At 56.9% G+C, this 24,049-nt stretch overlaps 5 protein-coding genes across 5 annotated transcripts; 3 read left to right on the top strand and 2 right to left on the bottom strand.

Moving 5' to 3' along the window:
- The first annotated feature begins 233 nt into the window (after nucleotides 1-233).
- B0T15DRAFT_530475 (uncharacterized protein) lies at nucleotides 234-4,745 on the top strand. The gene is made up of 7 exons (XM_062869173.1): nucleotides 234-828; nucleotides 918-1,392; nucleotides 1,548-1,717; nucleotides 2,040-2,726; nucleotides 2,781-3,177; nucleotides 3,239-3,815; nucleotides 3,898-4,745. The coding sequence occupies exons 1-7, from the start codon at nucleotides 482-484 to the stop codon at nucleotides 4,368-4,370; spliced, it is 3,126 nt and encodes a 1,041-aa protein (XP_062723306.1). The 5' UTR covers nucleotides 234-481; the 3' UTR covers nucleotides 4,371-4,745.
- A 134-nt stretch (nucleotides 4,746-4,879) lies between these two features.
- B0T15DRAFT_433124 (uncharacterized protein) lies at nucleotides 4,880-6,528 on the top strand (the record flags this gene model as incomplete). Its single annotated transcript, XM_062865763.1, has 1 exon — nucleotides 4,880-6,528. Exon 1 carries the CDS (start codon nucleotides 5,023-5,025, stop codon nucleotides 6,526-6,528), a length of 1,506 nt encoding a protein of 501 aa, XP_062723305.1. The 5' UTR covers nucleotides 4,880-5,022.
- Nucleotides 6,529-7,435: 907 nt separating this feature from the next.
- Nucleotides 7,436-10,176, bottom strand: B0T15DRAFT_502015 (uncharacterized protein). The gene is made up of 4 exons (XM_062867412.1): nucleotides 9,693-10,176; nucleotides 9,483-9,610; nucleotides 9,339-9,423; nucleotides 7,436-9,263 (listed from the first exon to the last, which is right to left on the bottom strand). Exons 1-4 carry the CDS (start codon nucleotides 10,063-10,065, stop codon nucleotides 7,444-7,446), a joined length of 2,406 nt encoding a protein of 801 aa, XP_062723304.1. The 5' UTR covers nucleotides 10,066-10,176; the 3' UTR covers nucleotides 7,436-7,443.
- A 4,116-nt stretch (nucleotides 10,177-14,292) lies between these two features.
- B0T15DRAFT_530464 (DNA topoisomerase) lies at nucleotides 14,293-20,576 on the top strand. The gene is made up of 4 exons (XM_062869172.1): nucleotides 14,293-14,729; nucleotides 14,832-18,164; nucleotides 18,219-18,482; nucleotides 18,539-20,576. Exons 1-4 carry the CDS (start codon nucleotides 14,661-14,663, stop codon nucleotides 20,201-20,203), a joined length of 5,331 nt encoding a protein of 1,776 aa, XP_062723303.1. The 5' UTR covers nucleotides 14,293-14,660; the 3' UTR covers nucleotides 20,204-20,576.
- A 683-nt stretch (nucleotides 20,577-21,259) lies between these two features.
- Nucleotides 21,260-23,359, bottom strand: B0T15DRAFT_181304 (Reticulon-domain-containing protein). Its single transcript, XM_062862314.1, has 5 exons — nucleotides 23,165-23,359; nucleotides 22,989-23,078; nucleotides 22,763-22,924; nucleotides 22,394-22,695; nucleotides 21,260-22,308 (listed from the first exon to the last, which is right to left on the bottom strand). Exons 1-5 carry the CDS (start codon nucleotides 23,238-23,240, stop codon nucleotides 21,742-21,744), a joined length of 1,197 nt encoding a protein of 398 aa, XP_062723302.1. The 5' UTR covers nucleotides 23,241-23,359; the 3' UTR covers nucleotides 21,260-21,741.
- Nucleotides 23,360-24,049: the final 690 nt, after the last annotated feature.

Genomic DNA, 24,049 nt, shown 5'->3' with positions numbered 1-24,049 from the left:
TATACAGACTGCTTGGGCCTAACTCTGTATTTCTGTCTGTCCAAGCTGTGGCCTGTCTCATCGTTTCCTCCTCCTTCCTCCCCAACCCGACAAATAGAAGAGTCAACCCCGATATTGATGATGCCCCTATAGAATTGTAGAGGGCGCTAGTCGCGTCACAGGTCACAAGATGACGCGCCCAAGCTTTAATCACGGGCCCCACTCCCCCACATTGTAAGAGGCCAGACGCGTCTCACAGACACACCTCCCAACCGCGAACTTAGGATTATTTCCTCGCAAAAGTACCGACTCCCACTCAAGATATTTCCTGCTGTCCGGACCGCCGAATCGCTAGCCAGTCTTTGTCATTTGCCAATCCTGTGCAGTGCGAGATACACTCTCATCACAACCTTTCATTTGCCGAAACACGCGTCGCAGACTTGACTGCTCATTTAACACATTAACACAACCCTAGCCGACGTCACAATCCCGCTGAACCCTCATGCCATTCGTGAAGCCCGAGTCCACGGACGACCCCGGCTCCGGTGTCAGCCATGTCGCCCAGGCACCTCCGGCGCCGCCGGCGCTCAGTTACCTGCAGCAGCTCGCCTCATCCACATCAACCGAGTTGCTCGAGAAGGGTGTCAGCATTGGCGTGAGGCTTCTCGACAGCCTCAAAGAGCCCCTGGAAGCGGTCGCCCCGCTCAACACGACGCAAGCCTCACAATGGCTCAAGTCTATTGGCGACTTGGAGGCGCTCGCTAAGCCCGGGCGCACCATCGTCAGTGTCGTGGGGAACACGGGCGCCGGGAAGTCGTCTGTCATCAGCGCTGTGCTTGACGAGGAGCGGTATGTTTCATTGAACAATTATTTAAGATCAAATTTGGTGTAGTTTATCTGGAGCTGTTGCTCATGCGCTCACTACCTGGTGCATATAGGCTGCTCCCGACCAACTGCATGAGAGCGTGCACCGCCTCACCCACCGAGATCTCATACAACCACTCGGAGGACCCGGAGGAGCGGTACCGCGCCGAGGTTGAGTTCATCACGGTGGACGACTGGGTGAAGGATCTGCGCGCGCTGTACAGCGACCTTCTGGACGGCAGTGGCGAGGTTTCGCGCGAGGCCAGCAACCAAGACAGCGATGCCGGCATTGCCTATGCCAAGATCAAGGCCGTCTACCCCAAGTTCACCAAGGAGATGATCGCCAATGCCACCCCCGAGGCGCTTGCAAATCAGACTGCTGTCCGCTCGATTCTTGGCACTGTCAGGAAGCTCAAAGCAACAACGGCGGCCAGCCTCTACCGCCAGTTGCAGGAGTATGTCGACAGCAAGGAGAAGAACACCGAGAAGCGGCTCGAGTACTGGCCGCTTATCAAGGTCGTCCGTATTTACACCAAGGCTTCTGCTCTGGTATGTCAGCTCATAGCGTGTTTATTCCCTTTTGCCATAGTTGTCACAAGTGCAGCATGACTCTCTCCCTTGTAGCCAACTCTCTCTTCTGGAATCGTCCCAAGAATTTTTTTATTTTTTAATACTATTATTTTTGACGCTGACTTTTTCCATAGGCTACTGGCGCTTGCCTCGTCGACCTTCCCGGCGTCCAGGACTCCAACGCGGCTCGCGCCGCCGTCGCGGCGAACTACATGAAGGCCTGCACTGGCCTGTGGATCGTCGCCCCCATTACCCGCGCCGTCGACGACAAGACGGCCAAGTCACTCCTGGGCAATTCCTTTAGGTACGTTGCCGTTGCCGCTATCCCGTGTCTTCTACCCCGTCGCCAGTCGCCCACGTCCCCGACGTCACCGATATTAGTTCCCACACGGCCAAACCCCTTCCTTCCCATTCGTCCCCGATGCCTCTCAAATTTCCCCGCCCTCATCTTGATTTCCTACCGTGCTTTCTGCTTCCCGTGGTCCGATCTCTCATCCTTGGACCAAGAAAATACACCACATGCCAATACACCACAAGCCCCATAACCTCTTTCTCCGCCTCCCGTCTTATCGTTAGCATTCTCATGTGTCCCAAAGCTCCCGCAGTAGTTGCTAACCCCTAGAAAGACGTCAGCTGAAGTACGACGGCACGTACTCGGCCGTAACGTTCATCTGCTCCAAGACGGACGACATCTCGGTCACCGAGGCCGCGGAGAGTCTGGGCATCGAGGAGGAGATCCAAGAGTCCTGGGCCAGGATCGCGGAGCTCACGGACAGCGCCAGGAGGACCAAGTCCGACATGGCGGACCTCCGAGATCAGCGAGATGTCTGCGACAATCTCATCGACGAGATTGAGCAGACCTGGGACAAGTGGGAGGCTCTGGGGACGAAGCTGGCCGACGGCGAGACCGTCTATGGCCCGTCCACCTCGGCACCCAAGAAGCGGAAGTGGCGGTCTAAGCCGAGAGGCAGCCGCAAGAACCTCGCGTCGAGTGATTTCGACAGTGACTTCTCAGACTTGGAAGGTTCCGACTCGAGTGATAAGGAAAACCAAGAGTCGCCGGACGAGGAGAGAGTCCCTCTCACTGCGGATGAGATCGACGCGAAGCTCGCCTCTCTCAAGGGCGAGAAAAAGGAAGTCCGAGCGAAGAAGAAGCAAATCGAGGAACAGATCTCGGCCAAGCGTGAGGACTTGAAGGCGCTCGTCAGCGAGAAGGATGACACTCTCGCAGAGGTGAAGGCGATCTGCATCCAGGGCCGAAACGAGTACTCGCGGAAGGCAATCAAGCAGGACTTCGCCATGGGCATTAAAGAGCAAGCATTAGTGTAGTCAACGGCACTACCAATACAGCGCTAACCTCTGTATAGACTTGACCAGGAGAACGCGGTCGAAGAAGACGAGGCCAACTTCGACCCTGAGGTGGACCTGCGCGACTACGATGCCGTTGCAGCGTCTCTGCCCGTCTTCTGCGTCAGCAGCCGTGCTTTCCAGAAGCTGAGCGGCAGGCTGCAGAAGGATGACTTCGACGCCGGCGGCTTCCACTCAGTCGACGACACCGAGATTCCTCAACTGCAAGCCTATGCCAAGCAGCTCACCGAGAAGGGCCGGGTTGCCAATTCACGGCGCTTCCTAAACAGCCTGATGCGGCTGCTCAACTCGATGACAATGTGGGCGTCGGACGACGGGACACGCTCCAACCTGTCCGATGCAGAACGGGCTCGGGAGGAGACGCGCCTGCGGCAGCGACTCCTTAAGATGGAGCAGGTTAGCTTCAGACCCGCGCTACCACCAAGCCATCCCCCAGCAAACTAACGCGCCCCTTCAGGATCTCGATCTTGCGCTGAAAGACTGCGTTGCTTCGATGAGTAAAGTGTTCACCGAGAATATTTATGACAGTTTTGACGCCTACATACCCGCCGCGACGGCTGCTGCGGTGCCGACGGCCACCGGATGGGGAGCACCCAGGGCGGAGGGCGGACTACTGTGGGCAACTTACAAGGCAACGTGCAGGCGGCTTGGAGTGTACCACGGTGCGTCCGGATTTCGGGACTTCAACGACGAGCTCTTCAGCCCAATCTCGAGACCCTTGGCTAGTGGCTGGGAACGCGCCTTCCAACGCCGGCTGCCATCTTCTTTTGACAACTTCCTCCGGATCCTCAGGACGCACCTGGATAGCTTTCACCGGGAGGCTACCGAACGGGCGCGGGAGCGCCGCGGCGGCGATTTTACTGGCCTGGCCATGCTGTCCCAGCAATTGCAAGCTCATTCGCGATTGATCACGGATCTAGGGCCGGCCGTGCTGGGTTTGGCACAGGAACGGCAACGCGAGGCAAACAGAGCCTTCACGCCTGTCATACAAGACGAGATGACGCCCGCCTACGACGGCTGCGTTAACGAGCGAGGTATGCTTCCCCACCACAAAACCTCATAATGCTAATTCAATGTGAGTGGCGCGCTAACAGCAGTATCCCCCCCGGCAAATAGGCCTGGGGTCCTACATGCGCATGAAAAACATCATGGTCAACCACGTCAGCACGCACTGCAAGAGCATGTTCCGCACCGCCACCGGCGTGGTGAAGAACCAGCTCGAGGACCTCCTGGCGCGCATCCAGACTTACATGGAGGCGCAGCTCCAGGCGATCCAGTCGCAGCTCGCCCGCGACTACCTGGCCGTTCTCGTCGGCTCGGACGCGCTTTCTAAGGGACTGCGCCCGCCCCGCGTCGAACTCATGCTGCGTGCCGAGATGGCGCCCATGCTGGCTAAGACGGACGAGGCGTTTGCTGAGGTGTTTCATCATCATCGTCATCATCATGCTAGTGAGGACGAGGCTACTGCGGATGCTGAGCGGTCGTTGACTGTTGATGAGAAGGATGGTTCGATTGTTGAGGCGAAATCTGAGGAGGGGAGTGAGACTGTTGTTGGGATCGTCAAGCGCGAGCCGGGTATGGCTGCTTGATTTTCTCTTTCTCTTTTTTTCATTCCTCTCTTTCTTTTCTTTTTCTTGGAATTGGGTTTGGGTTTGGTTCACGCTGGAGGGTTTGATGTTGGGCGGTATTTTCCTTTTGGTGTTGGGAGGGAGGGGGTTCTGTCGGAGTTTGTGGTGTGAGAAAAAAGGGGGGAGGCTGCCTGTGGACTTCGCATTGTCGGGTGGCGTTGTTGGTATCTACGGCGTCTTATTACCGTGTGTATGGATGTCTGCCTCTACTTGGGCGGTTTGAAAGCCGACTGCTTGAGCGTGTGTATTTGTTGATAGTGTAGATTACTTCTAGTCTCCTAGAGATCATGTACTTGTATAGTACGATGCATGTAAAATAGTACCTTGTATGGAGTATTGGACCTGTAAAGCACTGAAAGTCTGCTACTAACGTCGATTAAGCCGTTTATATGTAAAAGTTCTAGAACGGAGAACGGATGTTCTGTGTGACGAAATGTTTCTGCGTTGCCACTTTTTTCACCACCCCCACTCACACACAGCTGAAAATTGGAGAATCTCGTCCTCGACCCGGCAACAAGGAGCGATAGTAAACAGGGGCAGGGAAATCATTTGCACGTCAATAAAGCTTGCCTGCAGAGTCACTCTCATTCATTCAAGAAGAAGAAAAAAAGAAATGGACCAGATCGCCAAAGACACCGAGTCGCTCAAGCTGGGCGACTCATCCTCACCATCATCATCAACCACCACAGCAACAACCACAACGCATGGACCAGCACCACCACCAGCACCACCCTCGGCCACAGATAACAACAACAACAACAACATGGACATGGATATCACGTCGATGCTGCCGGAGCTGCCGCCGGGCCGGCGCACGCACAACTACGCCGGCATGACGCTCGAGGAGACGGTGGCGGACCTCAAGACGCACCCGCTCTTCATGACGGAGCTGGACCCGGCCGCGGCCGAGGACAACGAGGAGCTGGCGGCGCTGCAGGCGCTGGCGTACGAGGGCACGCCGCGGGAGAACGCGGCCAACTTCAAGGAGCAGGGGAACGAGTGCTTCCGGGAGAAGAGGTGGCTGGATGCGAAGGAGTTTTATGGGAAGGGGATTGCGATACTAGTTGGGGAGGAGAGGAGGCGGGCTGCCGGGGGGAGGAGGAGGGTTAGGAAGGAGGGTGCTGGTACAAGTAGTAGTAGTGGTGGTGGTGCTGCCGGGAAGAAAGGTGTGGTGGTGGTGTTGGATGCAGAGGCGGGGACTAGGTCTGCTGGACCGGACTTGAGCGACGACAAGGAGAAGGAGGATGAGGAGGGGCAGAAACGGGTGGGGAACCACCACCCAGACGACGACTTCGAGGAAGTGGACGACGACCCGGCCGAGGTGGCGGCCGAGCAGGCGCTGCTGGAGACGCTCAGCGTCAACCGCGCGGCGTGCCACCTGGAGCTGCGCAACTACCGCTCCTGCACGGTCGACTGCGCCGCCGCCCTGCGCCTCAACCCGCGCAACCTCAAGGCGCTGTACCGGTCCGCGCGCGCCCTGCTGGCCGTCCACAAGCTCGCCGAGGCCGACGACGCCTGCGCCCGGGGCCTGGCGCTCGACCCGGCCAACAAGCCGCTGCGCACGCTGACGCACGAGATCGCGCGCGCGCGCGAGGCCGACCTGGACCGGCGCAAGCGCGAGGACGAGCGCCTCGCCAGGGAGAAGCTGCGCGACACGCTGCTGAGGACGGCGCTGCAGGCGCGCGGCATCGTCACGCGCACTACGCCGGGCCGCCGCCCGCCGGACATGGAGGACGCGCAGATCCGGCTGAGCCCGGACGAGCTGGACCCGGCGAGCGGGCTGGTCTTCCCGACCATGCTGCTGTACCCGTGCCACATGGAGTCCGACTTCATCAAGGCGTTTAGCGAGAGGGAGAGTCTGGAGCAGCATTTCGGGTATGTCTTCCCTTTGCCGTGGGACAAGACCGGCGAGTATGGCGTCGGTAGTGTCGAGTGCTACGTGGAGAATGCCAGGGGCGGGTTGGTGAAGGTGGGCAAGAAAGTGCCGCTGCTGAAGGTGTTGAGCGGGGGCGATGTGCCGGTCGTGGATGGGCTGCTGAAGGTGTTTGTTGTGCCTAGGGCGAGGGCGGAGGGGTGGGTTAGGGAGTGGAAGGAGGCGAAGGCTAAGCAGGTGCAATAAGGAGGCCTTTTTTCCCCTTTTGGCTGGGGGGAGGGGGATACCCGGAGCACAATGGATGGATGCGGCACCAGATCAGGCTCGGAGATGGCAAAAATGTAGAAGCATGCTTCATGACATGATATCTTCGCCAAGGAGAATACAGGCAAACAGCCTGCTGACGCTGATTATGTACTACACGCAGGTCTTCATACCAAGGTAAAGTCTCCAAAAACACCGCATCATTATGACCACAACGTTTCCCACTGCCCATTCACTTGTAGCTCTGGATAGGGCATTTGTCTTTGTGTTGTAGCCAATCGTAGTCAATTCCACAAAAAACATCGCACCCCCATGCTCGACATGCTCTTAGTACCTGACTTACACCACTCTGTGACGCACAGCCCCTAGAAGCCGTGAAATAGGAGAAAATCAGACGTGCCAGACCAGAGCCTGAGCTTCATGCTTTGTTGACCCCATCCCAACTTCCCTTCCCCTCTTAGTCACCCGGTGAATGAATGCAATGCAATGCAATGCAGAACCAAGCATTTAACCCAACGCCGATGTAAATTCGCAGCGCAAACTCCATCCGCTTCCGTCTTGGATAATGCGAGGGAAGGTCTGAATAATACCAAAACGCAAGGAAAATCAAGCTCTGAGAAAACAAGACCCCGTTCACCTGATGTGCAGAGGGAAGGAAAAAAAAGACTAGAGAAACAAAAGGAAGAAAGGGAAAAGCGTGAGGACGCAAGAGGAAGGAAGAAATGCCAGCGCTGTTGCTCAGCCCATGCATAGTAATACCAGGTGAGCATGCCGGATGAAAAACAGCAGTACTACGCAAGTATCAAACCCCGAAACGCCGCCGTGAACCTCAGGTACGGTATGCTTCCCCTTTCCTCCCGCCCTACCACCACTCCCAAAACAAAAGGGACAGGTCGATCAGCACCCAAACGACGTCCTCCGTCTCTTCGCCCGGGTGTTGGGTCCCGATCCAGGCGTGGGTGTCGACGGCGTAGGTCGGGCGGCGACTATTCTCTCCATCTCCGTCTCCTTTTCCTTCCTCTTATCCCCACCACCGGTTTGGACGAGACGGACATTGATGGAATCGCCTTCAACACCACTACCACCACCAGCACCACCACCAGCAGCAGCGGTCCGTGTCGTTGTTGTTGTTGGTGGTGGTGTTGTTGTCGTTGTCGTTGTCGTTGTTGACCTGCCACTACTAGTAGTCTCCCCCTCCTCACCGTCGTCCGCCTCATCCCGCCGATGACGATAGCGATGATGACGATGATGAAGGGCAAGGACAGGAGGACTGGCACTATCCCTACCCCTAGCCTCCCTATCCTCCCTATCCCTTACCCCGTCCCGGCCCCCTCTAAGAAAGCCCGGACTGTTACTGGGCGTACTGCTGGTACTGCTACCATCACTGCTGCCGCCTTCTTCTTTCTCACTGTCAGCGCGCATCTGCATCAGCATGATGGCTGCGTCGCGCTCCGCTGCGGGGCGCGCACCACCACCGCCACTCTTAGCTGTTGTGGTTTCGGCGGGGAGTGGTGCTGTCGACTCTGAGTTGGTGCGTTCACTGCTAGTAGTGGTGGCAGTAGCAGTAGCAGTAGTGGTGCTCTCTGGAGGAGTCCGTGGAGGAGAAGAAGACGTGTGGTTATCGTCATCCTGCTGGTGGTGCTGCTGGTAGTGGTGTGGGTGATGTTGTCCACTCGCCCAGCTAGGATGATGGTAAGTCCCAGTGGTGGTGCTCGGAGTATCAGGCACGGTGGTGGTGGTAGAGGAAGGGGGGGAAGAGGAACGGGAGGAGGAGTGGCTGCTGCGTCTCCTCTCCGCCTCACCACCGCTGCCGCCGCCCGTGTCACGGTTGGTAGTATTGGTAGTATTGATACTCGTATTCTCCCTGCCAGCAACATCCGGATGGTCGACCTGGTCTTCGTATCTCCGCTTGAGCCGGAGGGGCGGGAGGTTGATGTTCCACTCCCGCGTACTACTAGTACTACTAGTAGTACTGGTAGGCGGAGACGTCTGCTGATGATGGTGTAGGTGGGAATAACACGGATGATGATGATGAAGGAGCCTGCCTGGTGTCGGGGACCGCGGCACGGCAGACAGCCACGGGTGGGCGGTCGAGGACACGTTCAGGCCCAGCAGATCTTCGTTGAGCTGGGAGATGTCGCGGTGATGGTACGCCGGCCCCGCAGGGTATTGAGGAGGAGGAGGAGGAGGAGGATGGGACGGAGGTAGACGATTATGGGCGGCCCACGTGGGCGAGTCCTGGGGTATGGGCGCCGATGTTGGCGGCGGTGGCGGGATGGCTGCTGCTGCTGGTCTTGTTGTTGTTCGCGGCGCGGGCGGGCACATGCGCCGCGTGTAGTAGGGCTCCGAGACCGGGTGGTAATGATATTCCGTGTCGGTGGTGTCGGTGTAGGGGCTCAGGAGCAGGCGCCGGTCGTGGTCGGCGTAGGCGGGCTCGGGAATGCGCGTTGTCGTTGTCGTCGTCGGACGCTGCGGACTGAGGCTGCGGGACGGGCGCGGGCTGAGCAGCGCCGGGCGTGGCCCGAACAGCGCGGCGGCCTCCCTTCTCGCCCGGTTCACGATGTCCTGGCTGATCAGCATGCGGTCGTAGCCCGGCGCGCCCTCGGGGATGCACTCGTAGGGGAAGCGCGGGCCGAACAGCGGAATCAGGGCGCCGGCGATCTTGGCGCAGAAGGTCGCGCAGACGGCTTTGGCGCACGAGTACGGCATCCAGTAGCCTGTAGTTGGACGGTCAGGATCAAAGTACTACCAGTAGTCACTGCCATGCTTGGAGATGGTCAGGGGAAGTTCACCTTGAGCCTTGATGGACCCTCCGGTGATGCCGTGCGTGATCTCCTTGAGGCCGGGATTCGAGTTGAGCATCTTCGCAGGGGCCGTCTACCCAGGGTCAGGTCAGCAATGTCTGGATGTCAAAAGTGAGAAACGCAAAAGCCGACCTTGGGGAAGCCGCGGCATCGGAAGAAGGGCGTCATGCGAACGAAGCCGACATTGTAGTCCCACATGACGGTGTAAGTGATGTCGTCATCCTCGGGCTTTTCCTTGTACCGGAAGTCGTAACGAAATACTGTTTCGCTCATCAGTCGGGGCTCCTCGGTTACTACTACTACTAACTAGTAGTCCCCATCTGCTGCCATCTCCGTCCTTACCTTCGAAGCCCTCCCGACCGGTCTTGCTAAAGAAGTCCTTCTTGCCGCTGTTGTAGGGGATCCGCTCGCTGGTGTCTTGAATCGAGCCGAAGGGGTGGACCTGGAACCTGCGCACCTGGACAAGCGATGCCTCGTCCAATGCCTCAAAGGGCGGATAGTTCACGACGCCCTTGGTCTTGCTTCGGGAATGCCCCCTGGCGTTCTCGGTCATCCTCAACATCTCGATTGGGGGCCTGGTGGCTGCCGCAGTTGATGCTTCGTTCCGAAAAGCCGTCGGTCGTCCCGCCGGAGGAGAACGCAGAGCAGACGGGCGGGACGATGGCAACGCAGCCCGCGGGGGCTCCGGGTTAAGAAGTTCCGCCACGGACACCATGGCGGTGAAGAAAGTCGGTGGGGGATGTCTCGCGTACTCGTTCGTAGCTGGCCACGGGGGGCTGCGAAGTCTGCAACTCTCGTCGGTTTTGAGAGACTGGAGGGCAAGGAGACAGGACGAAAAAGGGAAGCCAACGAGACGAGGGGTCGGGCGGGGGGAAACACGGATTATCAATGAAGTCAAGTCAGACACACACAGCGACCGCTCCGCTTGCATCAGCAACTTGAATGCCACGGGGAGCGTTGACAGGCACAGCAGAAAAGCAAAGCCGCCAAATCCCCTCTCTTCCCTTTCAGACGGGACAAACAACAAAGCTCGGCGCAACCCTCGCGGAGCTGGCGGGTGTTGCTTCAAGGGGTGTGGGGGGCGTGTGTTTCTGTGTCTGCGACAAGGAAACCTTGGAAGCACGGCCGCCGCCGCCTTCTCCTTGCCCTGGGCCCTGCCGGCTTGCAATGACCTGCAGCCCCGGGCGAGCCTCTCCGTTGCTGTCCGCCGTGTTCTCGATGCAGCTTTTCTTTGTCCCGGGGAGGGATCCTGGGAGTCGGCCGATGGAGCTGGACCGGATGGAAGCGTTTGAACCTTCCACCGCTCTTTGGGGGGGGGGGGGGCGGAAGGGGGGGGAGGAGGGTCGAGTTGGCAGCCAGAATGTGACAAGTGACGGCGGATGCGGCGGTCAATAGTCCAAAAATTGGCGATCCTAACAACCACAGGCCGAGAGAGCTGGTGACGGTGGCGGCTGGCTAGCTTGGGGAGGGGAGAAAGGGGGGAGGGGAGAGGGAAGTGTGACTAAGTTAGGTAGGGAGGTAGTATGCTCTTTACTGAGGTTGTGTGTACCTCTCCTTCCATTTCCTCCTTTCCTTTTCCCGCCCCGCGACGATTAGGCGCTAGGGCAGCACAGTCAACTCTACGTCAGCCCACCCCCCACCCCCTCAGCAGTGTCCCAAGTGCCGTGAGACGATCTGGTGAAGCAGAAGCAGGCCCTACCAAGACAGCCACGGCAGCGCAACTGGAGGAGGGACCGGATCGAGGGAAGCTGTAGATGGCACAACTCCAACACATTGAGGCTGTGGCTCTGGATCCACGATGCGCTTGTTGTCCAGAAAGACAGCAAATTTGAGTTTGACACGGCAAATACCCAACCCCAGCGTGTGAACGGCCAGGCAGGGATCCGGGCTGTTTGGCATCAATTGACAGACCGTGGTGCTGTCGGACAGCTGCAGGAGGCGCCCGCTTGTTACCTGGTTTGAGGCCCTTCCGGTGAGAGGAGGGTGGAACGAAGGGCGAAACTTCTTGTCCCATGTTGACATCCCAGAGCCGGAGATGACGGCTTGACTCGACACACGTGGCTGCTTCACACCGCTGAGGGCTGGCGTCTCCCGGTCCCAAGTCATCAGATCAGAATGGCAATGAGTGTATCTCGCCTAGTACTTACAGACCCAGGCGTTGGTTTTGTATTGGTGTCACGCCTTCTCTGCGCGAATACTGTCTGTCTGTCTGTCTGCCTGCCTGTCTCCCTGCTGCGCGAGGGTTGACAGCGTCGAGAGCGCTCGGATGCACACGCCAGCGTCTAGAAATGGGCAGATGGGCGAGTCCTCCGCTCGACCGACGGTTGCTGCTGCTCGCCCTGAGCTCTGAAAAAAATAAAACATCCAGAGCCCTTCGAGAAGCCCGCCCGGGTACCCCTCCGCGCCGAAGCTCGCGGCAAGGCGGTGCGGCAGAAGGCATCTAACACACTGCACCGAGCCTTGCTTGTCGCCACGAGCTTGCACCTTGCGCAACGGCAGCACAAGAAAACTATCCGAGAGGGATAGAGGCATGGCTTCTGAAACATGTTTACCCTGGCCCATCATCGCTCTCTTTGTTCCCTGAGCGAGGGGCGGTGCCGATGCGATGACTACTAGTAGTACTAGCAGCGTCAGAGGTCGACGAGAACCCGGCAGGTCCCAAACGGATATGCTGGATGTTGGATCCGGAATCGAGAGATGGTGCGCGTGAGGTTGAAAGAAAATGTGGCGTTCTGGCTGGCGACAGATGAGGCCGGAGATGGCGCCCGAGAACATCACTTGACCGCTTGTCGCTGCAGGGCTGCTGCGCTGCCCGCGGCCAGAGAGTGCGCATGTATGTACATACATACATACAGTGCTCTGCTGATACCGTATGTGCAATACATAGTACATAGTAGGTACTCACAGCGAGCCGTTGTGTGCCAGGCCAACACCAGTCCCTCGATTCGTCACCCCCCCCCCCCCCCCTCCCTTAGTGTGTAGGGCCACGCCCAAGCCTGTCGTTCCCTGTCGCCGTAACCGTGATGAGTGCTGCAGCCACCCGCCAACTCTCCGCGGCAAACCCGGTCGGCACCAACGCCTAGCACGGGCGCCGCACTGCCCCCCAAAACGGCAACACAGAGCCCAGAGAAACGCCAGATCGAGCCACCGCGGGAGACAGACTAGGCCCGAACCAGTCTCGGCGGTTTCAACAGCTGTACACCTGGCTCCGGCGCGCATCGCCAGCCGGTCCGGGGGCAAAAGGACCTCTCGCCAGCCCGGTATCCCCGAGCATTACCGTTCGAACACTTGGACTGGCAACCGCAAGCGACCTTTCTTGACCGCGAGCGGTTACCGACCATCCATTCCATTTACCTGTACTTCCATAACTCAGTAAGTCAACTCTGCCCATGTCCCTGCTGGCAAGCGTTTTCCATCATACTATATCCCTGTCCCGCGATTCGCGCACCAGGATCCTCAGGGGGGAGTCGGGCAAGATTTGGTGCCCGATCCTAGCGTCGAAACGCTGTTGTGGCTGGAAACCCATCTAAGTGAGAAAGTGAGAGAGTCCCAAGGGAAGAGTTGGACGATCTAGTGGCACGTCAATATATGGCTCAGCTTGCCAGTCGAGACCTGCAAAAGAAGGGACCAAGCCATCAGGATACCACTGTCCACCATCCCAGCTGAACACTACTACCTACTAGTAGGTAGTCAAGACTCAAGCGTGGCCGAGAGCAGGTCGAATAGACCTCTACTGCCTTTTTCTTCGCCTCCCTCCCACCCCCTTCCAAGCAGTGCGACAAGTACAGACTTTGTCGCGGATGAGGGCATCGGGAAATTTCCCCAGCGCGTGCTCTCCGGGGGGGCACGACTAGAGTAGCACGGCAGATTGCGTGGAGTAGCGCACACGGCGTCGTCGTCTTGCAGCAGCAACGAGGCGGCTCCACATTCAAAGACCGACAACGGCGACAAAGTAGTCGTAAATGTCCCCCCCAGCGGGCCGGCTCGCAGATTACCGATTGGAGCTGCTTTGAGACATGTGTCGTTGGAGAAGACGGGCGTTTACAGCCGCCGGACCGGGAAGGGAAAGCAAGCAAGCAAAGCTGCGGTGCGATGGCCCATTCAGATTTTCTCGAGGTCATGTCATTCAACAAGGCAACCTGGGACGGACTTTTTCAGGGCCCGGCCCGACGGAAGGAAAGAGACCAACAAGGCCTGACGAGGAGTGAAGTGATTTCAACCTATGATGCGCCAGGAAGGAAAGCAGCGAGACCGGCCGCCAGCAGACGGGTGTGTGTGTGTGTGTGTGTGTGTGTGTGTGTGTGTGTGTGTGTGTGTGATGGCCTCCGTACAACTTGACTTTTTCCTGTATCGTACCAGCAACCACAATCACAGACTCACTGCCACGACTTGCCGAAGGACTCGATCCGCATTCCAAGCGTTCTGTTGCATTCTGCTGCTCCCCCCGAGGAAACTCGAGAGAAACAGCCAAACCAAATGCCCCTTTTGATTCTTGTCCTCGGCACCGCAGTCAGTCGCTTGACAGGTAACTCATGTGAATTGCAACCAACTCGCCTACCGGCAACAGCCTACATACAGTACGGATGAGGTAGCTCTGGGATCCGCAACGCAAAAGCGGCGAGACAAACAGTCCGATTGTTACTCACGGCGCACAGAGACAGGCCACTTGTCTCTAATAAACGGTCAAGCCAGGTTGATTTCAAGGTGAGCACAGTAAAATTTATCAAGGCACAGGGCCCGGGTACCGGGTAAGTGTCATCTCACTTTCTGGCTGCCTCTCGCCGTTTGTTGTTGTCGAGAAAAGTGGGGCACATGGCATGTCGTGCGAAGGAGCGGGTTAATTAAATTGTTAGTGTATTGCTGCCTCAGGCCTAAGGCATGAAACCGCGAGTCATGGCGCGTCTTGGTTTTCGAGCGCGACCGTTGAGGCCCGAACCTGTTTCGGAAATCCGCACACAACACTCTTCTGTTTACATTGGACACGCCTTGCCGCGACAACAACCCGGCAGTTCCTCCCCTCCCCCCCTTTTTCGGCACTCACCACGCAATCTGGCCGATTGCCCCGCGCTCTTTCGTCTCCCAGATCGCACCTGTTGCTTCCCCTTCCAGATTGTTTACGCTGAGTCGCCGAGGCTAGCCCCTGGCGCTTTTTCTTTGTCTCGTTCGTTGGCGACGAAAAATCTCTGTCCGATTTTCTTTCTGCATGCGCCCGGCTCTTTTGTTGTTGCCCGCCTGCCGGCCATTGATCCAAACTCCTGAATTCGGGCGCCGTTTGTTATTGTGGAACATTGTTCCCACGCCGCCGTCGCCATGGATTCCGACGTCGACTCGGTTTTTGATGACTTCCAGGACGAGTCTGACGCCTACTCGCCAGAAGTGGTACGTATGTTGCGCGGTTGCCCTCACCCACCCGTCACAATTCTCTGCGAATGTGCACAATTATTCTTCTCTTGCCTTTCCCGAAACTGACCTCTCCCACAGAAACCGAAAGCTAAGGCAGCATCAAAAATGATGCTGTCTGCAAAATCCGCCAAGATGGTCCAGACGAAGCTCACGGGCGCTAGCAAGGCCGCGCCGAAAAAGAGGCCCAAGCCAGAGAGTGACGCAGATGACGGCATGCTCTCCAACACACCGCCCAAGAAGAAGACGAAGGTGGCACCTGCAGTGAAGAAGTCCAGCGGCAAGCCTCTGCACGAGATCCCCAACGACAGCATGGCCATGGACGAGGACGACGACGCGCCAGTCGCCAAGCCCAAATCCAACAAGACGGCCACAGAGACGTACCAGAAGCTCACCCAGCTCGAGCACATCATCAAGCGTCCAGATACCTACATTGGCTCCGTCGAGCGCATGGATCAGAAGATGTGGGTCTACAACAAGGCCGAGAAGCTCATGGAGAACCGCACCATCTCCTTTGTCCCCGGCCTGTACAAGATATTCGACGAGATCCTCGTCAACGCCGCAGACAATAGCCAGAGAGACTCGTCCATGACGTATCTCAAGGTCACCGTCGACCGTGAGTCTGGCGAGATCTCGGTCGAGAACAACGGCAAGGGCATCCCCATCGAGATGCACGAGAAGGAGAAATGCTACATTCCCGAGCTTATCTTTGGCCACCTCTTGACGGGTTCCAACTACGACGACAACGAGAAGAAGACGGTCGGTGGTCGTAACGGCTACGGTGCGAAGCTCACCAACATCTTCAGTCGGCGCTTCACCATCGAGCTGCAAGATTCCAACAACGGCAAGCGATACAAGCAGACCTGGACCGACAACATGGGCAACATGGAGAAGGCCAAGATCACGTCCAACAAGTCCTCCGATTTCGTCAAGGTTTCCTTCTTACCCGACTACAAGCGGTTCGGCATGGAGAACGGGATGGATGACGACCTGGAGGCTCTGATCTACCGCCGCGTTTACGACATGGCCGGCACTGTGTCCGGTGTCAAGGTCTGGCTGAACGGCGAGCACCTCAAGGTCAACTTCAAGACGTACTGCGAGATGTATGCAAAGGCAATTGCCAACGAACGGGGCGACGCCGCTGTTGATGGCGAAAAGCCCGTCGCGAAGGTCGAGTTCGACCAGCAGAGGCACAACGGCCGTCTATGGCAGATCGGCTTCACGGTGTCGGACGGCTCGTTCCAGCATGTTTCGTTCGTCAACAACATCGCCACGACGTCCGGCGGCACCCACGTAAACTACATTGCCGACCAGATTTGCGAGGCGCTCGGCAAGGAGCTGAACAAGAAGAAGAAGGGCCACTCACTGAAGCCGTCGCACTTCCGCAACCACATCTTCATCTTCATCAACTGCCTGATCGACAATCCGGCGTTCAACTCGCAGACGAAAGAGCAGCTCACCACCAAGGTGAGCGCCTTCGGCAGCAAGTGCGTCCTCAGCGACCAGTTCCTCAAGAAGGTGAAGGCTTCGGAGGCCATCGCGAACATCATGGAGTTTGCCGACAGGAAGGCCGACAAGATGATGGCCAAGAGCGACGGCAACAAGCGCTCCCGCATCAGCAACGACAAGCTGATTGATGCCAACTGGGCCGGCACCAAGCGCGGCCATGAGTGCACCCTCATCTTGACCGAAGGTGATTCAGCCAGAGGTCTGGCTGTTGCCGGTCGTGCCGTCTTGGACCCGGATCGTATTGGTGTCTTCCCGCTCCGTGGTAAGATGCTCAATGTCCGCGATGCCTCGATCGATCAGATCATGAAGAACAAGGAAATCGAGAACATCAAGAAGTTCCTCGGTCTCAAGCATAAACAGGACTACAAGGACACCAAGGGCCTTCGCTACGGCCACCTGATGATCATGGCCGATCAGGATCTTGACGGGAGCCACATCAAGGGCTTGCTCATCAACTTCCTCGAAGTGCAGTTCCCCTCGCTGCTGCGCATCGAAGACTTCTTCCAGGAGTTCATCACGCCGGTCGTCAAGGTCTGGCAGGGCAACAACCCGAAGAAGCCCCAGAACCTCAAGATGTTCTTCAACCTGCCTCAGTATGAGGAGTGGAAAGAACGGCACAAGAATGAACTGCGGAGATGGAAATACAAGTACCTGAAGGGTCTGGGTAGTTCCTCCAACGAGGACGCCCAGATCTACTTCAAGGACCTGGACCGGCATCTGAAGAAGTTTGACATCCTGAAGCCTGAGGAGCATCAGCTGTTCGAACTAGCCTTCTCCAAGAAGAAGGCGGACGCTCGTAAGGAGTGGCTGGGCAACTTCATTCCCGGAACCTATCTCGACCAGACTGCGGCCAGGAAGACATACACCGACTTCGTCCACAAGGAGCTCATCTTGTTTAGCATGGCGGATAACATGCGGTCCATCCCGTCCATGATTGACGGCTTTAAGCCGGGTCAGCGGAAGGTCATCTACGGTGCCTTCAAGCGCAACCTGGTCAACGATCAGAAGGTTGCTGAATTTGCCGGTTATGTCTCCGAAGTCGCGGCGTACCACCACGGTGAACAATCCCTGCAGCAGACGATCGTCGGTCTGGCCCAGACTTACGTCGGCTCCAACAACGTCAACTGCCTCGAACCTAGCGGTAACTTCGGTTCGCGTCTCTCGGGAGGCTCGGACGCTGCCAGCGCCCGTTACATCCACACGCGGCTGTCGCCCTTTGCCCGGCGCGTCTTTTCCAAGCTTGACGAGCCCAATCTCGAGTACCAGTTCGATGACGGCAACATGATCGAGCCCAAGGTCTACGTCCCGGTCATCCCCATGGTCCTGGTCAATGGTGCTGACGGTATCGGCACGGGCTGGAGCACTTCTATCCCGAATTATCACCCGATCGAAATCGTCGAGAACCTGAAGCGGCGTATGGGCAGGCTCGATCCAGCAGACCCAGAGGAGAAGCCCTTCAAGCCCATGACCCCCTGGTTCCGGGGCTGGAAGGGTGTCGTCGAGCCGGAGGGTAATCAGAGGTTCAAGTTCAACGGCATCATCAAGCAGGACGAGCAGAACCCGAACGAGATCCACGTCACTGAGCTGCCCATCCGGATGTGGACCGACGACTTCAAGTCCAAGCTCGAGGACATCATCCGCGCGGAGAAGACCCCGTCGTTCATCAAAGACTACAGGGAGTTCAACGACCATCAGACCGTCCATTTCATCATCGAGATGGAGGACAAGCACCTGAAGGCGGCACTGGACGAGGGCTTGCTGGAGAAGTTCAAGCTCACCAAGACCATCGCTACCACCAACCTGGTCGCCTTCAATACACGTGGCCAGATCCAGAAGTACGAGAGCCCCGAGGAGATCATGGAGGAGTACTACCACTACCGTCTGAAGATGTACACTGAGCGGAAGGTCTGTTTCTGTACCACCCTTTCCGGACTTTCAGGTCTTTGCTGACAGATGCAGAACTATTGGCTGGAGGTCTACCACGCCGACTATCGGAAGCTCCAGAACCAGTTCCGCTTCATCTCCGAGATCATCGAGAACAAGCTCGTGGTCAGTAAGAAGAAGAAGGCTGTGCTCGTCCAGGAACTCCGCGACCGCAAGTACGAGGCCTTCCCCCCCAAGGACAACAAGAAGGTCAAGTCTACCGACGAAGAGCTTGGCAAGGACGATGTCGAGGAGGAGGAAGCCGACGCCGGCGCTCGCGACTACGATTATCTTCTCTCGGTATGCTCTTCCGCGGCGGTTTTTCTATGTTCGTGACCTGCTAATGTCGATGACAGATGCCCATCTGGTCGCTTACGAACGAGCGTCTAGAGAAGCTCAAGAACCAGATTGCCGCCAAAAAGGCCGAGTACGATGAGCTCGAGGCGTTGAACGAGAAGGACCTGTGGGTCAAGGACCTTGACGATTTCGTTGAGGAGTGGCATACCCAGTTGAAGCAGGAGGAGGAAATCATGGCCGGCATCCGCAGGATGGGCCGCCGCACGTCGCAGAAGATCGGCGCTGGCAGGGGCCGTCGCCCGCGTGACGATGACGACTACCAGCCTGAGAAGAAGACCAAGGCCAAGGCTCCGAAGGTTGAGAAGGTCGAGACCAAGACCCATCAGAGGTTCACCGAGAAGTTCCAGGCAGCTGCCACCGCCAAGCCCGCAAAGAATGATCTTTCGGATGATGACTTTGCGCTCCTGGGCAAAAAGGCGGTGGTGAAGAAGGAGGCGTCGGAGCCCCCTGCTTCCTCCATGGATGTCACTGTGGGGCGTAGCAAGCGGGCGGCCGCCACGAAGTCCAAATATGTCTTGAGCGATGACTCGGACGGGGACTTTATGGATATCGACAAACCCACCGTTAAGGATGAGCCTGAACCCGAGCTCGAGCCTGTGTCCGAGTCTGAATCTGACGAGGTCGTTGAGAAGCCGGCTAGGCGCGGACCAGCAAAGTCGAAGCCGACGTACCTGGACGACGAGTTCGGCTCTGAGAGTGAGGAGGAAGTCGTTGAGAAGCCTGCAAGGCGTGCCGCAAAGGCTAAGCCCTCGTACGCGGATGAGGACGATGACTGCGGCTCCCAGAGTGAGGAGGTCGCAGAGAAGCCAGCGAGGCGTACAGCCAAGGCTAAGAAGGCGTCATATGTGGACAGCGAGTTCGGCTCCGACAGCGACGAGGACGATGACAAGATGCTCGGCGACGTTGGCGCCCTGGTCAAGGGCATAGGGGCCCCAGCCGCCTCGAGCAGCAACGGGCAGCGGCTTAGTCTGTTTGCCATGTCCCGGCCTGAAGCAGGCGACGTATCCGTCCACAAGATGAAATCTAAGCCGTCCAAGCCCAGCCCCGACGTCGACGACCACGACGACACCAACTACGAGGCCCTCGCCATGTCGTCCCCGCGCAAGACCTCCACCACAAAGGCAAACGACCTGGATGACTTCCTGTCGGACGATGACCTGCCCGCCGTAACCAAGCCCGCCGCCAAGCCCACGGCTGCCTCCAAAGCCAAGGCGCCTCTGAGCGTGGTTCCCGCGGCGACCAAGAAGCGCGGCCGCCCGGCCGGATCCAAGAACAAGCCCAGGGCGGACGACGCTGCTCCGGCCGCCAAGGCCAAGAAGGCTACGGCTACGGCGACAGCGTCCAAGCCCAAGACCGTGCACCTCTCGCCCGCCGCCAAAGCGTACGCCGCCAAGAAGGCCAAGGCAAGGAAGGTCCTCAGCGACGACGATGAAGACGACCTCCGGGGGGAGCCGCCTAGCCCGGTCGTGCCGGCGGCTAAGCCCAAAGCTAGGCCGGGGCGTGCGGCTGCTGCCAAGGCGAAGCCCATCATCATTGACGATGACGAGGATTCGGACTCGTTTGTCAGCGCTGACTCTGGTGGTGGTGGTGGGCATGGTGGTGGACGCAAGGGTGGCAGGAAGGATGATAGTGACGCATTTGATATGGATGAGGATAGCGAGTAGACCACTGGAACTAGGGGCGATGCATTACTTTACTCAGCTATCGTGATGAACTATGACACTCCATTTTTTTTTCCCTTCCTGGGGTGATTGGTGGTCGGTTGTTAAGACAGGACAGGACAGGACAGGAGTTAAGGTCTGGTCTGGGGGGACGGGGGCGACTTTGGTAGTGGGCGGGCCGGTTGGTTGGTTGCTGGTGGGTTTCTTTTTTTCCTTTTTTTGTCAACTGAACTTTAGTTACAACATTATGAGAGAGATGATCTTTGTTCTTGTTGTGGTGTATATTCATCTTCTTCCTTTTCGGTCCCTTGCAAAGCTTAGCTCCCAAGCTTGAGGACGGTCGCTCATATAGGAATATATCATACATACTCTTTGACTCTTTGACTCTTTGACTCTTTGCTTGCCGACGTTATTGTGGTCCTAGTGATTTCCCTGCCTGCCTTGTGCCTAAGATATGTATGTGTGTGTGTGTTTTGTGTGTGCTGCTCTCCACGCTCAGACCAGACTGGAAGGGGGGCTGCTGTATAGCATTCGAGTCGATGTCAACCGGTCTGACAACCTCATAATAAGAGAGAGACAGCACACAACCAGACTGACATCCTAGTAAGAGACAGTACAGAATCAAAGAAGGGATTCGGCTGCTAATGGAACCAGCCCGCTTGATTTCGAGTAGAACCTGCCCGCATGTTGGATCGATCCATTGTTTGCCGTTTCCGAGTAGTAAGCTTCTTTCAGTTTTGGCTTGCCTTACAGGCTGCTGGAACTATAGGTTGGGTTGATCGTTTTCGATGTATTGTACAGCTTATTGATAATTTCCTTGTCCATGCTAAACCGAAGCCATCGACTCCTAGAAGCCAGCCTCGGAGAGCAATTGGGTAATAAAAGGCTGTTCTGAACCTGACGTGGATAGTTAATATCCCGCCTTCCTGTTGACGGTTATCATGGTCCCACAAGACTGTGCCCCTAGGCATTGACGACTTGTGCCTTCAAGGTGCCATGGAGGGGATATCAGATATCATGGATGTTGAAAGAAGACTTCCACAAACTCACACTCCAGCACAGACGTAACGTTACTGCATGCTATGAATATTGAATTCACCGAGCATAATAGAACAGAACGCCTAGGTAGAACACAGTCTCCAACCTGTCGTATCCCGCAAGACTGACAAACTTCAGAACTCATCACATACCCTTATAATATCCGAGTCAAACGTTGAGGTTAGGAAAGGAAAGAGAGCAGAAGAAAACTAAAAACTTTATTGCCATACAATACTCCGCCCATTCATTGATTCATGCATGTGTGCATCCATCCTGCCAACAAGCCTGGAATTTCCATACCCGTGCATCGACCAGAGGAACTATGAGAACACCGCAGACCCCTAATCACTCTTCGGCCCGGTTACCAGTCTGGTTTTACTTCGGCTCTCTTTCATCGCCATCCTTTTTGAGGAAACCACTCTCCTTATGCTGCTGTTGGGCGTATTGTAGTGTGCTGACCCAGCACTCATAAAATACAATCGTCAGCAAGCAATATCTCCTGTTTAGGCGGCGATCGGGAAGGAAGGGCCGCCGGGATGCTTGATGGCAGGCTCCGGCTCGTTCTTGGACTCAGGTACAGAGGTCTTAATATCGTCCTTGGGAGCGGCAGGGAAGTCAGTAGGCTTGAGAGTCTCCTTCGCTTGCTGGGCAGTCTGCTCAGTCTTCTGGGCGCCCTTTCCCATCAGCGACTGGGCCTTGGCAGCGTAGTCCTGAGTCAGAGACTGGGCCTTGGCGGTGTAGTCCTGGCCAACTGACTGGGCCTTAGCGGTATAGTCCTGAGTCTGGTGGGCGCCCTTCTTGATCAGGGACTGGGCCTTGGCGGTGTAGTCGCCCATGTACTGCTTGGTGACCTGGGTGGCCTGCTCGGTGCTCTTCTGGGCGGCCGAGCGGAGCTGGGCCGTTTGGGCGCTGACGATCTCACCGGCGTGCTGGAGCTGCGCGTCGATGAGCTCCTTGTTGCTGTTGTAGATGAGTGGCGCAAAGAAGAGCAATGTAGTGCCGATCACAGCCAGGCCCCAGTAGGGGACGATCTTGATGAGGAAGTATGAGATGAAGGCAGAAAGAGCAGCCTAGCATTGGGTTAGCTTCCGGCTCTGACGCAATAGCTCCAGAAGCTCCGGAGCTAGAGCGGAGACAATTGTGGGGACCACTTACAGCAGCGGAAACGTAGACGTTCTCGGCGAACAGCACGCGCTGGGCCTCGATGACGAAGAAGTTGATGAGCTCATGGACATCTCCAATCGCGGCATCAAGTGTCTCGCGCGGGATCGTGTAGTACTTGCGGGGGCGCAGCTGTGTCGCGAAGCCATTGTTCAGGACAACCTTTCCAGCGACCTCAGCGGCGACGGTAATGCCAAGAGCCATCCAAGTGAGCTTGAGCCCCCAGCGCAGAACATCCAGGTACCTAAACGTGAAGATGAGGGCCACGAGGGAGGCATAGGCAATGCCCGAAGCTCCTGCAAAAATAGTGTCAACGTCAGCACTGGGTTGACAACATGGCCAAAGACCTGGTTTGTGACATACGAGGGTTGCGCCAGGACAGAAGCTCCGAAAAGAACGAATGGTAGTGTGTCAGCTGCTGGCCGGTGGCAGCTGTGTAGCTAGGAGGCTGGCGGGAAGCGGCGAGGTTGGAAAGCTCGTCCTTGGTCTTAGCGGACTGGTCCATGACGTTCTGAGCTACAGGGCCTGGGAAACAACGAGTCAGTATCTCCACACAAGATCGAAACAAGTTCGGCTTAGGAGGACATACCGTTGGTGACACTGTTGTAGGCAGATGCGGCATCTAGAGAGGTATCGTCAGTTGGCTCGATTGCGGAAGGATCGGTGTTGGGTAAGTGGACTGTGAAACGTTGCAAAGGTTAGCTGACTGTCCACGTCAAAGAAAACAGAACACCAGAAGAAAACACAGAGAAGCACGAACCTCACTGGCTTTGAGAGCATCCACGGTAGGATTGGCATTGGAGTTATTGGTAGGTACGCTAGGCGGTACGTTGTCGGCCATTTTGATTGCTATCGTGCGATGGGCGCGTGAGCAGTCTCTGTTTCAGTGTTGGATGATGGAAAGGTTCGGAAACTCGTGACGTCGAAGGGAGGGGCAGAGGAAAACGGGCAATGGTCGAGACAGGTAGCTAGCGGGAACCGAACAATGCGGACACTTCACGCTGGCAATGCTTCTTTGTGCGAGGAGAGCTGGAGGTTTTGTTGCAGGAGAGGGAAGATTGAATCAGAGATTTTGTGCTTCAAGAAGTGGGATAGGCAGGATGATTTTGAGACAGCAAGGGGGTGGATGGATTATTTGTTCGAGTGGTCCTTATCAGAAGCTCACAGGCAGTCCATGACGGACTCTGGAAGCAGCTTCCTGGGAAAGTGGGTCCCCCTGGCAAGCAAAGCTCGCACGCGATCCAGAAGCAGCTTGCGGCATCACTGCGACCCGAATGATCTCATCATGCCCACCACCGTAACAGGGCAGCACAGCCAACCTGTCGGGTCTTGGGAACTCCCAGCCCAGTTGCATTGCGTCGTAAAGTTCGGACTAACACATCGTTTACTGTCCGTCTCTGTGTTGCAGATAGTCTTTTCAATTCCTTCATCAATTGTTCGGGACTCATCAAAACGTTATCGCCAATTTGACGTCGTAGCAACCGGAGGCCCAGATTGACTTAGCGTAGTGGAAATGGCAGCTGCAGTCGCAATGCCGACCCTAGCTTGCCCCCTTGGAAGGGCTGAGGTCATTTCCGGTGGAGGAGGGGCGTCATATAATGCATGTGATTCCGCGCTAACGCATCAGTCCACCGACTCCAACTTGGAAGA

The sequence above is a fragment of the Chaetomium strumarium genome, assembly GCF_033439665.1.
Source record: "Chaetomium strumarium strain CBS 333.67 chromosome Unknown B0T15scaffold_3, whole genome shotgun sequence".
Classification (NCBI taxonomy): domain Eukaryota; kingdom Fungi; phylum Ascomycota; class Sordariomycetes; order Sordariales; family Chaetomiaceae; genus Chaetomium; species Chaetomium strumarium.
Note: the sequence above shows the minus strand (reverse complement) of the source record. Positions and strands in the feature narration are given on the sequence as shown.